The sequence below is a fragment of the Hemibagrus wyckioides genome, linkage group LG03, assembly GCF_019097595.1.
Source record: "Hemibagrus wyckioides isolate EC202008001 linkage group LG03, SWU_Hwy_1.0, whole genome shotgun sequence".
Classification (NCBI taxonomy): Eukaryota; Metazoa; Chordata; class Actinopteri; order Siluriformes; family Bagridae; genus Hemibagrus; species Hemibagrus wyckioides.
Window position 1 is genome coordinate 8,441,052 of NC_080712.1, and position 12,740 is coordinate 8,453,791.

General features: G+C 36.8%; 1 protein-coding gene across 4 annotated transcripts in view; it reads left to right on the forward strand.

The window, feature by feature from the left end:
- The window catches only part of abcg2d (ATP-binding cassette, sub-family G (WHITE), member 2d), a 20,367-nt gene continuing 7,627 nt past the window's right edge, over nucleotides 1–12,740 (forward strand). For all 4 annotated transcript variants that reach the window (XM_058383893.1, XM_058383884.1, XM_058383875.1 and 1 more), the window contains exons 1-14: nucleotides 1–106; nucleotides 2,377–2,602; nucleotides 4,143–4,202; nucleotides 4,713–4,827; nucleotides 5,886–6,038; nucleotides 6,290–6,447; nucleotides 6,665–6,816; nucleotides 7,391–7,492; nucleotides 8,397–8,647; nucleotides 9,749–9,831; nucleotides 11,414–11,503; nucleotides 11,622–11,746; nucleotides 11,841–11,995; nucleotides 12,220–12,309. In XM_058383893.1, coding sequence (XP_058239876.1) covers nucleotides 2,394–2,602; nucleotides 4,143–4,202; nucleotides 4,713–4,827; nucleotides 5,886–6,038; nucleotides 6,290–6,447; nucleotides 6,665–6,816; nucleotides 7,391–7,492; nucleotides 8,397–8,647; nucleotides 9,749–9,831; nucleotides 11,414–11,503; nucleotides 11,622–11,746; nucleotides 11,841–11,995; nucleotides 12,220–12,309 — 1,743 coding nt within the window. In that variant the 5' untranslated portion in view covers nucleotides 1–106; nucleotides 2,377–2,393. The remainder of the gene's footprint in view (nucleotides 107–2,376; nucleotides 2,603–4,142; nucleotides 4,203–4,712; nucleotides 4,828–5,885; nucleotides 6,039–6,289; nucleotides 6,448–6,664; nucleotides 6,817–7,390; nucleotides 7,493–8,396; nucleotides 8,648–9,748; nucleotides 9,832–11,413; nucleotides 11,504–11,621; nucleotides 11,747–11,840; nucleotides 11,996–12,219; nucleotides 12,310–12,740) is intronic.

Consider the following 12,740-nt stretch of genomic DNA (forward strand, 5'->3'; position numbering starts at 1 on the left):
GTTATATAGAAGTGCTTCTCTTCTCTTCATAGTCTTTCGTAGAGTTCATTCCCACAGCCTGCAGGAGCTACCCGGGCCAGGGTTAGCAAGAAACCCTGAAAGCAAGGTGAGCATGATTTATTCTCCTTACTATCCGTTTATTAAAAAAAATTCATCAGTATTAATCAGTTATATGGAAGTCTTTAACGATTTCAGGAGCTAGCTCGTCTCTTTCAATTCATCTTCAACTCCTATTTTAATAACATAAAGCTTTTATACATCTCGTAATGGCTGAGAATAATATCTAGTATTAACCTTCTCTGTGTCTCTAAAAAAGACAGTGATTGTCTGAGATGTGGAACATTGATATTAAACATACATCAAAACACAAATTTATTCATTTCAGCTTTTATTATTTTTCTTACATTTCCTACCACATTACACTTAACATTATTGTTCATATCATTTGTACTTGTACTTTTATTCTAGTTTAACATATTTGTCTTGTAATTTAATAGAATTTGTTTTGTCTGTTTTGCCTCTGCTATTATTTATGAATTAAGCTTTGTTTATTTCTTATTTGTTTTACTTTACCCTGCGCTTTGAGCTGCATTTTATTTAATGTAACAATGTTCATTCATTTGTTCGTTCATTCATTCACAGAAGTTCAGTCATAAATAAATAGATTATGAATTAATTGATGTATTTATTACATATGCTGTTATATTTATTACTGAGTTCATATAGTTATCAGCCTGCCTGATTGGTCAGTTGAACTGAGTTGAATTAAAATGAGTTTATCCAAACAAATATGACTTGGATCCAGTGTGTTCACGGAGTGGAAAGATCAGGAATAAAAACCTCCCAAATACCTCCACAGAAACCAAAAGTGTCTATGATCATGTCTGATTTATTATAGCTAGTCCATGCTGAGCGCATTGTAAGTAACACATAATACAGCAAATATTTTAGGTTCAGTACTTTCAGTGTTGTTGTTGTTGTGTATAATACAGTATAATACAGGGTCCAACCTTTAAGATCCCCTGTGTCCGTTTAAAAACTCAGGTGTGTCGATAATAATAATAATAATAATAATAATAATAATAATAATAATAATAATAATAATAAATTTTTAGGCTAGCAGAATGTTTTCCAACCTTAGGTTTATTCAACTCTGTCAGGTTTTTTATAACACACGTACATTTTCCCACAACATCGATACAACATTTTTGCTCGTAGCAATGCTAACACGTTGTGTAACTTTTCTTACAAGAAGCATCGCGTGAGTAACATCCCAGTACAACTATCAACAAACCAGTACAACAGCAGATCTTCCCTTTTAAAACCTCACAGGAATGCTGTTTTAGGAATGTTACACCCTAAGGGTTCTTTCAGGCTTCTTTAAAACACTGTTTAGTTTTGTTTTGTTTTGTTTTTTTCCACTGGATGAGAATTTGAGCTTCTTATGCAAACTGAATGCAGCCATCAATAGTTCAATATTTATATATAATATAAATATATATATATATATTTAAATTTATTATATTTAATTTTTTTTAAAAATATTTTTGTTGATAATATTAATCTTATTTGTGATATGTATTATGATTTTAAAAAATTATATATATATATATATATATATATATATATATATATATATATATATATATAATAATAATAATTCAAAATCAATCTTAATTTTTTTGTAATATAATTTAAAAAATAATAAATATATATATATATATATATATATATATATATATATATATATATATATATATATATATATATAAGCTGTCACTGCTGGGCCCCTGAGCAAGGCCCTTAACGTTCAATTGCTCAGTTTTGTAAAAAAAATAAAATTAAAAAAAATGAGATTGCTTTAGGTTAGGGCATCTGCCAAATGCCTGTAAATGCAAATGTAATGTAAATATGCAAATTAAATATAAAAGTTAGAGGTAGTGGATGTTGTTCAGACAGGTCCAGAAATGTCTCTAAGTTCTAAGTTTTGTCCTGGTTGAGGACCATGAAGAGGTTCCTCCTCAGTTTCTCTGTGTTAGAGCAGAATCTATTCCCCGACGGCAACAGAAATCAGGAAAAACATTAAGTAAAGTGATGTAAACTGTGATCAGAGCACACAATAGAGGTTGGAGGGAGGTATGAAGTTAATCAGAGGGTACAAAATTTTAAAATGATTACATTTGTCCCATGATTAAGATCACAAAATGCACCATTTGAAGTAAGTCCATGAAACCCTTAATATCTTGCATGTTAAAGTAAATTGCTGTCTTTTTTATTGTGCCCTAAGGGTGTGCAAACTTTGGCACCCATCTCAGAAAGCCTCTATTATCACTGTACTGATTATCATATTCATTAACCACAGTATATTTTCTGCAGAGAGAAATCCTCATGAGATGGAGGGTCATGACAATCATATCAACATCCTCATGACTGAGGACGTGGGCCAGAATGGGACGAGTAGACAGACTGTCATCACCAAAGATCCGGTCCCACAGCAGCACGGAGCCACCGTGAGCTTCCACAACATCTGCTACAGTGTGACGATCAAGAGTAGGTCCTGTAAGAAGAAGAGCGTGACTAAGGACATCTTGGTGGACCTGAAGTGAGTCTAATCTCATGCAGATCTCATTTAGACTCAATAATAACACTAATTATAGTAATGATGCATACAATAGAAAGTATTGAAAGACTGAGCACTCATTTCATTAAACACAATCACATGCTTTTGTTCCACACCTTAAACAAGCCATTGCTGCCCTAGTACTGCCCTCATGCACTGGTTAGGTAACGTGTTTACGCCACAGTACAGAAGCAAAAGCATGAATTATTCTCTGTGTGGCTCTCTGACATTTGATTACATCAGCTCCAGGATGATTGGCATTTCTTTAGCTACTACGATCTTACAAGAAAGAAGAAGAGGGTACTTCAGGAGTTATGTACACTGTTAAGTCAGATGCTCTTTAGTGTACTTAGATACTCTTGGGGCAGTAATTGCTCAGTGGAGTATTGATGGGAAGGTTGTGAGTTCAAATCCCAGGACTGTCAAGCTGCCACTGCTGGGCCCTTGAGCAAGGCCCTTATCTCTTAACTGCTCAGATATATACATGAAATAAATGCAAGTTGCTCCAGATAAGGATGTCTGCCAATTTTTGTAAATGTAAATACACTTACTCTTCACTCACCTGCTCACAAGATCATTCTTGAGCAAAAGTTGATGCCTGTGAGGAGTTTTCAATGTTCTTCCATGCCAGCATGGGCTTTCTCTGGGTTCTTCAGTATCCTCTGAATTCAGTATTCCAAAAAATGGACTACTCTAAGTAACTCTACACCTACAATGTGATTTATATGGTAGGATTACATATAAACCTATAATAAACACCACACTATACAGCCAACGGTTTGCGGACACCTCACCCTCACACCCATATGTACATGTTTAACATCCTGTTGTAGAATCATTTGTTCTTATAATAAGCTCCATTCTTCTGAAAAGGGTTTCCACTAGATTTTGGAGAGTGGCTGTAATCATTTAGCTACAAGAGCATTAGTGAGGTTAGGTATTGTTATTTGGGGTGCAGTCAGTGTTCCAGGTCATCCCAAAGGTGTTCAGTGGGGTTGAGGTCAGGGACAGGACACTTGACTTTTTCCAGTCCAAGCTTGGCAAATATTGTAAAACTCACTTTGTGCACAGGAACACTGTCACTTTCACACTTGTAAAATAAAATCGTAATGCTTCGGCAATTCTACACAATTGTGTGCTTCACGATTTGTGGGAACAACCACATGGACACATAAAGGGGTAGTGGTAGCCCAATAGGTTAAGGCTCTGAGTTGTTGACAGGAAGACTGTGGTCCAAACCCTACCTTTGGGTCCTTGAGCAAAGCTCCCAACCTCCCATTTCATCATGGCTGACCCTGCGCTCTAACCCCAACCCTCCAAGGATGGGATATGCAAAGAAAGAATTTCATTATGCGCAATGTATGCATGACAAATAAAGGCTACTTGACATGGTCAGGTGTCCATTTGCTTTTGGTCATAGTGCATATAGTGAGTAATGCAGCTTTCTCACATTTGTTGTGTTCCTTCCTCTAGTGCAAATTCCTTTAAAATGAGTTAATGATGTTGATCTGTTTCTCCACAGCGGAATTATGAGACCTGGTTTAAACGCTATTTTAGGTCCTACAGGAAGCGGCAAATCTTCGTGAGTACAGTCTCTCTTTCAAATTTTAGCTAGGATTACTTGCTCAGGATAAAAAGAAAAAGTATTTCCCTAGAAGTTTTGTTTCACTCTTTATTCTAAATTAGATCACAATCTTTTGCTAGTTAGATACAGGACAAACATTTGCATCCCCATGGTTTTGGATTAGGTTATATGGGGAAAGATTATATGTAACTTTATTTTATCTAGACATTTATCTCTAAAGAAGAGAATTACAGGTATAAAGGTAAAACATGGTCATGTGGGTTATCAGAAAATATTTATATGGCATTTAGAAAAGGAATAAATTGAAATGAAAAATGAAAATTTGTCAATTTTTTTGGTTTTGATTATTTGTCTTCTTAAATTGCTCTTACATAAACCTATTAAATGTATACAAACCTTTGTAGAACACTGTATATAAAGTCCATTCATCCTACTCCAGAGCTGCTAAAATGTGTTTTATTTGATATGTACTGTATGTGGTGATCATTTCTGTTTTGTAATTGTCAGGTTTTTGGATGTGCTTGCAGCGAGGAAAGACCCCTCAGGTCTCTCTGGTGAAGTCCTGATCGATGGAGCTCCACAGCCATCCAATTTCAAATGTCTCTCTGGCTACGTTGTACAGGTTCAACAAAACACACACTGAAAAAAAAAAGAAAATTAAAAGGAAATAGCTTAAATAGAGTTGATTTTATCTTTAACATTTCTCATTATATGACTACAAGCTGTTCTAATAGTATTATTAAACCTATTATTAACCTAAGTATTGAATTTTAATTACTAATAAAGATCGAAATGGTCTATACATGTTGGCAGATTATTTTTGCATTCTTTCTAAAAAAAACAAATTCTTAAAATAAGCAGCATGAAATTAGTTGACAGTTAAAATGTCGAGAAATAAAACTCGACAATAAAATAAAAATCATTTTAATTTTTTTTAAACACATTTTTAAAACTCTACTCAAAGTGTACAATAAAAATGACTAACTCAGCAGTAATTCAACAGGCACAAGACCGAATAAAATAAACGAACATAATAAGACAAGATAAAGTATAACAAAGTGGTCTAATAAAATAAGAGAATGAAATATTTAAAAAGATAATCTTCTATTTAATTATGAAATAATAATAAAATATTTTTATTTAAAATATAATAATAATAATAATAATAATAAAATAAACTTCTGTTTGTTTTATCAGTGTCTACTAAATCTGAAATAAATGTTTGCCCTTATAGGACAATAATCAACAATGACATTGTGTAATGAAGAACAGAACTTCACATCCTAAAGTGTTTTATTCCTCTTTTACCACAGCAATTTGCCAGTGCTAACAATGTTGTATTCATTTTCTAAGAATTACACTTTTTGTCAGTTCATTGTTATATTTAATGCTGTGGAAAGTTCACGAAACAAAGGAGTCCCTGTTATTCACTCTTTTTTTCCCTTCAGACTTGTTACTGAGGAATAGAATTCTATAGAAACAATAATTTATGACTTTATGTAGAGTAAGAGCAGCTCTGATAGAATATTACTCTATACCTTCTGACCAATCAGAATTCTACAGTGCTGTGGTATAATGAGACATACCACATAAATCAGCCTGAGTCAGATTCTATGTATGTAATATATATTTTTATATTTTTATAGTTTATTACTCTCACTGTGGTGTTTGTGTGGACAGGACGACACAGTAATGGGCACTCTGACCGTGCGGGAGAATCTACGCTTCTCGGCTGCGCTCCGTCTATCATCCTCCATAAAACAGAAGGAAAAGGAGGCCAGAGTTAATCGTCTCATTTCAGAACTAGGCCTCAGTAAAGTGGCAGACAGAAGGGTACTTACACACCTGCATTGTACATCTACTTACATGGAACAGAGCTGTACATATAGAGTAGTATAAATCTCTTTAAATGTGCAGGTGAGATAAAAAACATCTGGATAATCCTGATACTGATAATGATAAACAAATCCCATGCCTTATCAGTCTTTGGTGTAGCAGAGATGATTGTTTTACTGCAGAATGGCTAATTAGTAATCTGAATAGTTATCATGAATAGAACTTACCCAGCATGCACTGTGATTCAGGTGGGCACTCAGCTGATCCGTGGCATCTCCGGAGGCGAACGAAAGAGGACCAGTATTGGTATGGAGATGATCATTGACCCGTCAGTACTGTTCCTGGATGAACCCACCACAGGCCTGGATGCCAGCACTGCCAACTCAGTTCTACTGCTGCTCAAACGGTCAGCGGCCATGCTGCTTCTCCTCACTTTCACTGTTTTCTCGGTTTGTTTATTGATTTGTTACCACAACACTAATGAATTCTCTATTCTGATATTCTGAGACATGCTATAGTCTCTATGTTATAGATAGAATAATCACAGTAATGTTAATAGATTAATACCTAATTGTGTTGTTTGAATAGTTATGTAGGTAGCTGTTTTGTTTTCCTGTCTTCAGAATGGCCAATAATGGACGTACCATTATCATGTCTATCCACCAGCCACGCTACTCCATCTACCAGCTCTTTGATAACCTCACACTGCTGGTCAGCGGCAAACAAGTCTACCATGGACCGGCCCACAAGGCACTAGACTACTTCGCCAACCTTGGTACGTTCAGAAATACACACCCACAGATGCATATCAGATCATAACTAACATGGTGAAATTGTGACATTTTCTACTATGTTAAGTTTATAAAACTGTAAACTTTACTGAACTGAAATAGAAGAGAACTGCATTTAAAGGTAAAATAGGAAAGATTTGTTTTTAAGTAGGTTTCAAAGTCTCTGCTTCCAAGATATACATTGGCCTGTAGATTGTCTATAAAATGACTAATGGGAGGCCCATCTAAACACAAACAAATATTCCTGCCCAGAAGTTAGTTTCCCAAATTGGTTTTCTCAACCATGTTATACTTTTTTCCTAAGGTTATGACTTAATCCATTATTTTCTGTCATATTCCACAGGTTATTTCTACATATACAAAACCTATTGCACCTTTAAATATTCCTTTCTGACAAGCAGAGCTGACATTTTACAGAAATTTACGTGCGTTTCTAATTTAAAACAAAAGATTTCCCAGCAATGGTGAAAGGTGTTGGGTGATACAATGATACTTTTGCATATAGTTCCTCTGGACTTTCCCAACTCTATGATGTCTGCTTGTGATGTTGTGTTCCAGGTTATGAATGTGAAGCCCATAACAACCCAGCGGATTTCTTCCTAGATGTCATCAATGGTGACTCTGTTGCTGTGACTACAGCCAGGCTGCAGATTACAGAAGGTTTTCATTTACATTTCTTCACAGATGCTTTTTCCCCATGTGACCTTGCAACTGCAGAAAATGACATTATTTAGTAGCTTGTTTAGGGCCAAGAGTCATGAGTTTGAATCACATACAAAACTCATGACGTGTTGAATCATAGCCAGATTTCCCTCTGGTCTACCACCATCATTTTGGGTTTCACAGATTTTATTGCTTTAATGTCAGGTTTTGGAATCCTTGGGAGGTGTTCAAAGGCAGAGTTAATCCAAAATGCTGGAATAATTAGATTAGTGGTTAATGTGAAAGACCTTTTCATGCCTAGCCATAGTTAAGCCTCATGGAACTGTCACTACTTTCAAATATGTAGATTTATTACACTTAAATATTACTATAAGCCTATTGTATCAATGTGACAGGTTGTAGTGGTGGCCCAGTGCTTGCACATGGATTACCCACAGACCTCTGCAATATTTAGTTACTTGCTTTGTTCCCAGTGACCATAAACTGGCCACCACTGGTTCCAATGACCAGTCAGTGATTCCCATTTTTTCCCAATTCTAATATTCTGTGAATATGTAAACATAGTCACACTATTGCTTGTTATTAATTGCTAATCGGATCCTTCTCTATTGTATTCTATGCTCCTCTCCAATGTCTACTAAAAATGCAACACATTTAAATGATCATGACAATTCAATGAGTATTCAAATTCATCATCAGGGGACGTTTAGCAACTTAAGACAATGCCTTGGCTAATTTTTTCAGAAAAGAATTACCATCTGAAGCTTTTCGCATCTGATTTCTCTCTTCATGGGTAAATATTTTTTAATAAATGTGACCCTCTTAAACAGTCGGACTGTATTACTGATACATTCAGTAGCAAATATGTCTTCTCACAGTCCTGTACGATCCTGTGATGCAGATATAGAGTTTGAAGACTCTGGAGACACAAGACAGAGCATTGAAGAACGTCTGGTGGAGGAATACAGGAAAAGCAACGATGCCCAGGAAACCAAGGCTGAACTGGAACGTATCATGAGGGGCAAAGAATACAGCACTAAACCCAAGTTCCGCACCATCACCTACAACTGCGGTTTCTTCCACCAGCTACACTGGGTCGTGAAGAGAACTTTCCGGAATCTGGTGTTGAACCCCCAGACCTCCATTGCACAGGTTTGGACATCTGTAAAGTAGGTTTATGATGTTGTACAATATGGGCCATATTAAGAGGTGCCAATTTACAACTTAATGTTTACATTTAAATAAATTTTGTCCAGAAAAAAATCAATGAGAGAAAATGTGGACTGAGAAAGGACATCATGTTTTTTCCTCCTCTTTGCACTGAAATTTAAGACAGGTAACATAAAAGATTGAGACCATTTAAAATTTAAAGGAAAAAACAAATACAGTGATGTATGAATGAGAAGATGAAACAGCTAATAGAATTCTTGTATAATGCTAATATATTGTTGTATGAATAGAGCTGGCTGTAAATCCCATATTAATAAGTGCATTAACTGCTTTAATTCAATACTGACTCTTTAGGCTTTTTAATTATACCTATAATTATACGGAAAATATACTTTAGAAAATCTTGACATTATTTACAAATCATTTCATAAACATCCTAATCAGCTCTAACCCCATAAAAACATTAAGAATTGTCCTCAGTTGCAAATATTGCGATCTCGCTAAAATTCTAAGCCACATGTTAATCTGCTTCAGTCCAAACTTTATCCAACATCCTCTGAAAAATAAAAAGGAGACATCTTAAATCCATTCTTTTCCTGCATGCCCAAATCCACATACCATTTTTCTTCCTTACAGGGACATTATATGCTCATTAGCTACCAAATGCATCACAAAAACCTCACATTAAGAATCATTAACACTTAAACAGTCCCAGCTAATTGAGGCTAATACCCAAAGCTATGGAGCCAGCTATGCTAAGTGGATTTCCTCTTTCTTGCCTGAAGTGATATAATATGTGCCAGGGGGAGGAGGAATAGCTGGAGCAAAGCTAGACAGAGCTGGCCTGCTTATCACCTGACTGTGTGGCTTCCATATGCATATTCTATTTGCCCAATTAGCTCACTGAAGGAATGCTTTTGTGCCACCTAGTCACCTGTCAGCATCTGTACTTATTCAGGAGAGTATAGCTCCAAATTCAGAAGGTCTCTCAGACTTATTCTCACACTGTCATTTTAAATGCTAGTCATGCCTGATTTGAGTTGAACTGTCAGGTTTGATGTTCATCCTGTCCACACCCTACAGGTGGCAGTCTCCACTTTCTTGGCACTCATTGTTGGCGCCATTTTCTTCGGAGTGAAATTAGACCAGAGCGGCATACAGAACAGGTAAGTAAGGTAAACCCTTGCAAACACCCTCACTTAATATTCTGGTGTCCTTAGGTGAGGGGGATTCCAAGATGATGAAGGGTCTAAGATTCTAAGAGCCCAGAGTAGACCGGAAGCCTAAGGAGAACATACTGTATGAAAATTAGAATATGGTCCACAGCAGGGGTGTAAATTTCCTACAGACACTCTAATCCTTAATGACCTGAATAGACTGGAAGTTACAAAAATGGTAGTTATTAATGGTGGATTTGGGAACTTTGCAAGACTGGAGGGAAATGTGAACTGTCTATGATATGTAAAGTGTACTAACTGGTATATGCCACCAATTCATACCCAGGTAACCTTTTCCATTGACATTCACAATCACATTTATGGCATGTGGTAGATGCCATTATCCAGAGAGACTCAGAGAAATGCCATTGATGAATACATATTCCATTTCATTTATCCATCATTTGAAGACTGCCAGTGACTTGGCTGTTCAGACATTTGGGAGAAGTTCACGATCATGTAGGTCTCAGAGAGAGTTCTGATGTATGCTTTCCTTGTTTCCCCCAAAAGATGGTGGGATGTTGGGGGTTGAGTATTCTTTGTATAACAAAGTGCAGCATTTCCATATATACACCTTTTACCAAGTAGGTAGACTACTACTTAAGACCTGTCTGGTCAGGAATTTAGCTGGTTCTCAGGTGGTAGACTGCATGCTTCTGGCTGGTCTTCTCCCATCAGAAGAGTTTGTATCAGAAGGCCTCCATTCACTTCTTGGCAGTGCTCTCAAACATGTCCAGGTATGCCTTGGCATCATCCTGAGGTATCATTCTGGCACGGGAGCAGGAGCTTCACAAATGGTCTGCATGCAAGGTAGAAAAGACATTTTTGGATGTCTCAATCCGCAGCCTGCTTGTTGAACATGTCTTGACATTTCTGCTGCAGTTTGATAAGAGCCTAATGTTGCTCCTCCTGCATTCGGCCAATGACTTGGCTATCTGTGTGAGAAAGCTCTATTTGCGTCTGTTGTGTACTGAGCAGCTTCCAGTTTTCGGCACCAGTCTTGCGGTGACGATGCAATGCTACTCAAGAGTCCAACAGACCAGAGGTGATTGCACATGCCCGCTTTTATTTGAGTGCGTGCCATGGCCCTATACTTCAGAAACATGGAAAAAAGCAAAAGAAATAAGAAAGTAACTGGTGATCCATTGAAATTTGAAACTTAGCTTCTTTCCAGTTCTCTGGAAGCATCTCATCATATTTGATCGTTGATCTTGAGCTCAGTTTTCTGTCTCTGTATTAGTACCTCACTATGGAGTGTTCCCAGGTTAGGTGTTATAAATCGTAATAGCAAAATACAGTGTGCTACACTGCACCACTGATCAGTCCTGCATTTATTAGCAGACTTCTCATTTGTCACTGATGATGATGATGATGTGGAGGATCTAGCCCTTTATATTTTATATATGTTACATGTTTTCTGTTCAAACTAACTACTAACACAGTAAAAGCATGAGGCAGTAATAAGATATATAAAATACATATCTGTGTATTATTTATCTGTGTATATTATCATGTGAGGTTTTGCTTTCAGGTTCGGAGCTCTATTCTTCGTTACGACCAATCAGTGTTTCAGTACACTGTCAGCTGCTGAGCTTTTCATCACAGAGAGGAAGCTCTTCATGTGAGTGCGACATTACAAACACTTTCGCGGTGCCTTTCTGGATCTGTGTTTTTTATGTTTTAGTTATCTCTTATCTAACTGAGATACAATCCTGTCATTCTTTCATTTCTTCCTTCAGACATGAATACACCAGCGGCTACTACAGAGTGTCTGTATACTTCCTGTCAAAGATCCTGTCTGACGTAATCACTCTGCGTACCATTCCTGCCGTAGTCTTCACCTGTATTGTCTACTTTATGATTGGTGAGAAACAGCGGCGATGCATTTTAATGTAGAACCCATATTATGGGATGTCTTCTCACAGCAGCACCGTGTGTGTGTGTGTGTGTGTATGTAGGATTTAAGTCCACTCCATCAGCATTCTTCATATACATGTTGACGGTGATTCTAGTGGCATACACAGCCACAGCATTGACCATGGCTATCTCTGTTGGTCAGCCTGTTGTGGCCGTCGCAAACATCTTCATGACCATCACCTTTGTCTTTATGATGGTAAGATGGAAATGTTCAACCAGGAGAAAGTCAGGAGATTTTTTTGTTTGTTTTAATTCAGTCTTATGAATTTGTTTATGTATGAAACATATTACTGAGCCAGATTAATGAACCTTTTAGTTCCCATGTTTATTACATTTTCTATTCATCTCTTACATCAGTAAGAGCTTATTTCCTCAGCACAGTTATCTAACTCTAAGAAACTGTTTGTTTTTTTTTTGTAGATCTTCTCTGGTCTCATGGTGAATCTGGACACTGTCGTGGCCTGGCTCGCCTGGCTTAAATACTTGAGCATCTCACATTACGGACTCATGGTAACATTCGTTCTCACATAACACACAGAGAATATTACATGTGGAGGAAATCAGTGCTTCATATTTACCTTCACTGTCTCACACTGGCATGAGTCTCAGCTTCAGTCTCAGGTGCTCTGTCCACGGGATTCAGAGTGATTTCTATTTATCGAACACTTTTCTGGCCACAAGCTTCAGAACGTTGAAGGCTGCAATCTGATTGGCTGTTCTCACTTGCACTTCTGTGTGCAAAAAAAATGCTTTATTATTATATTAAAAAACTTTATTTCAGTTTTTCTTCCTACTCATTACATTTTCAAACACTACATCACATACTCCGATCAGGCATAACATTATAACCACCTGCCTAATACTGTGTTGGTCTCCCTTTTGCTGCCAAATCAGGACTCCACTAGATCCCTGAAGGTGTACTGTGGTATCTTGCACCAAGA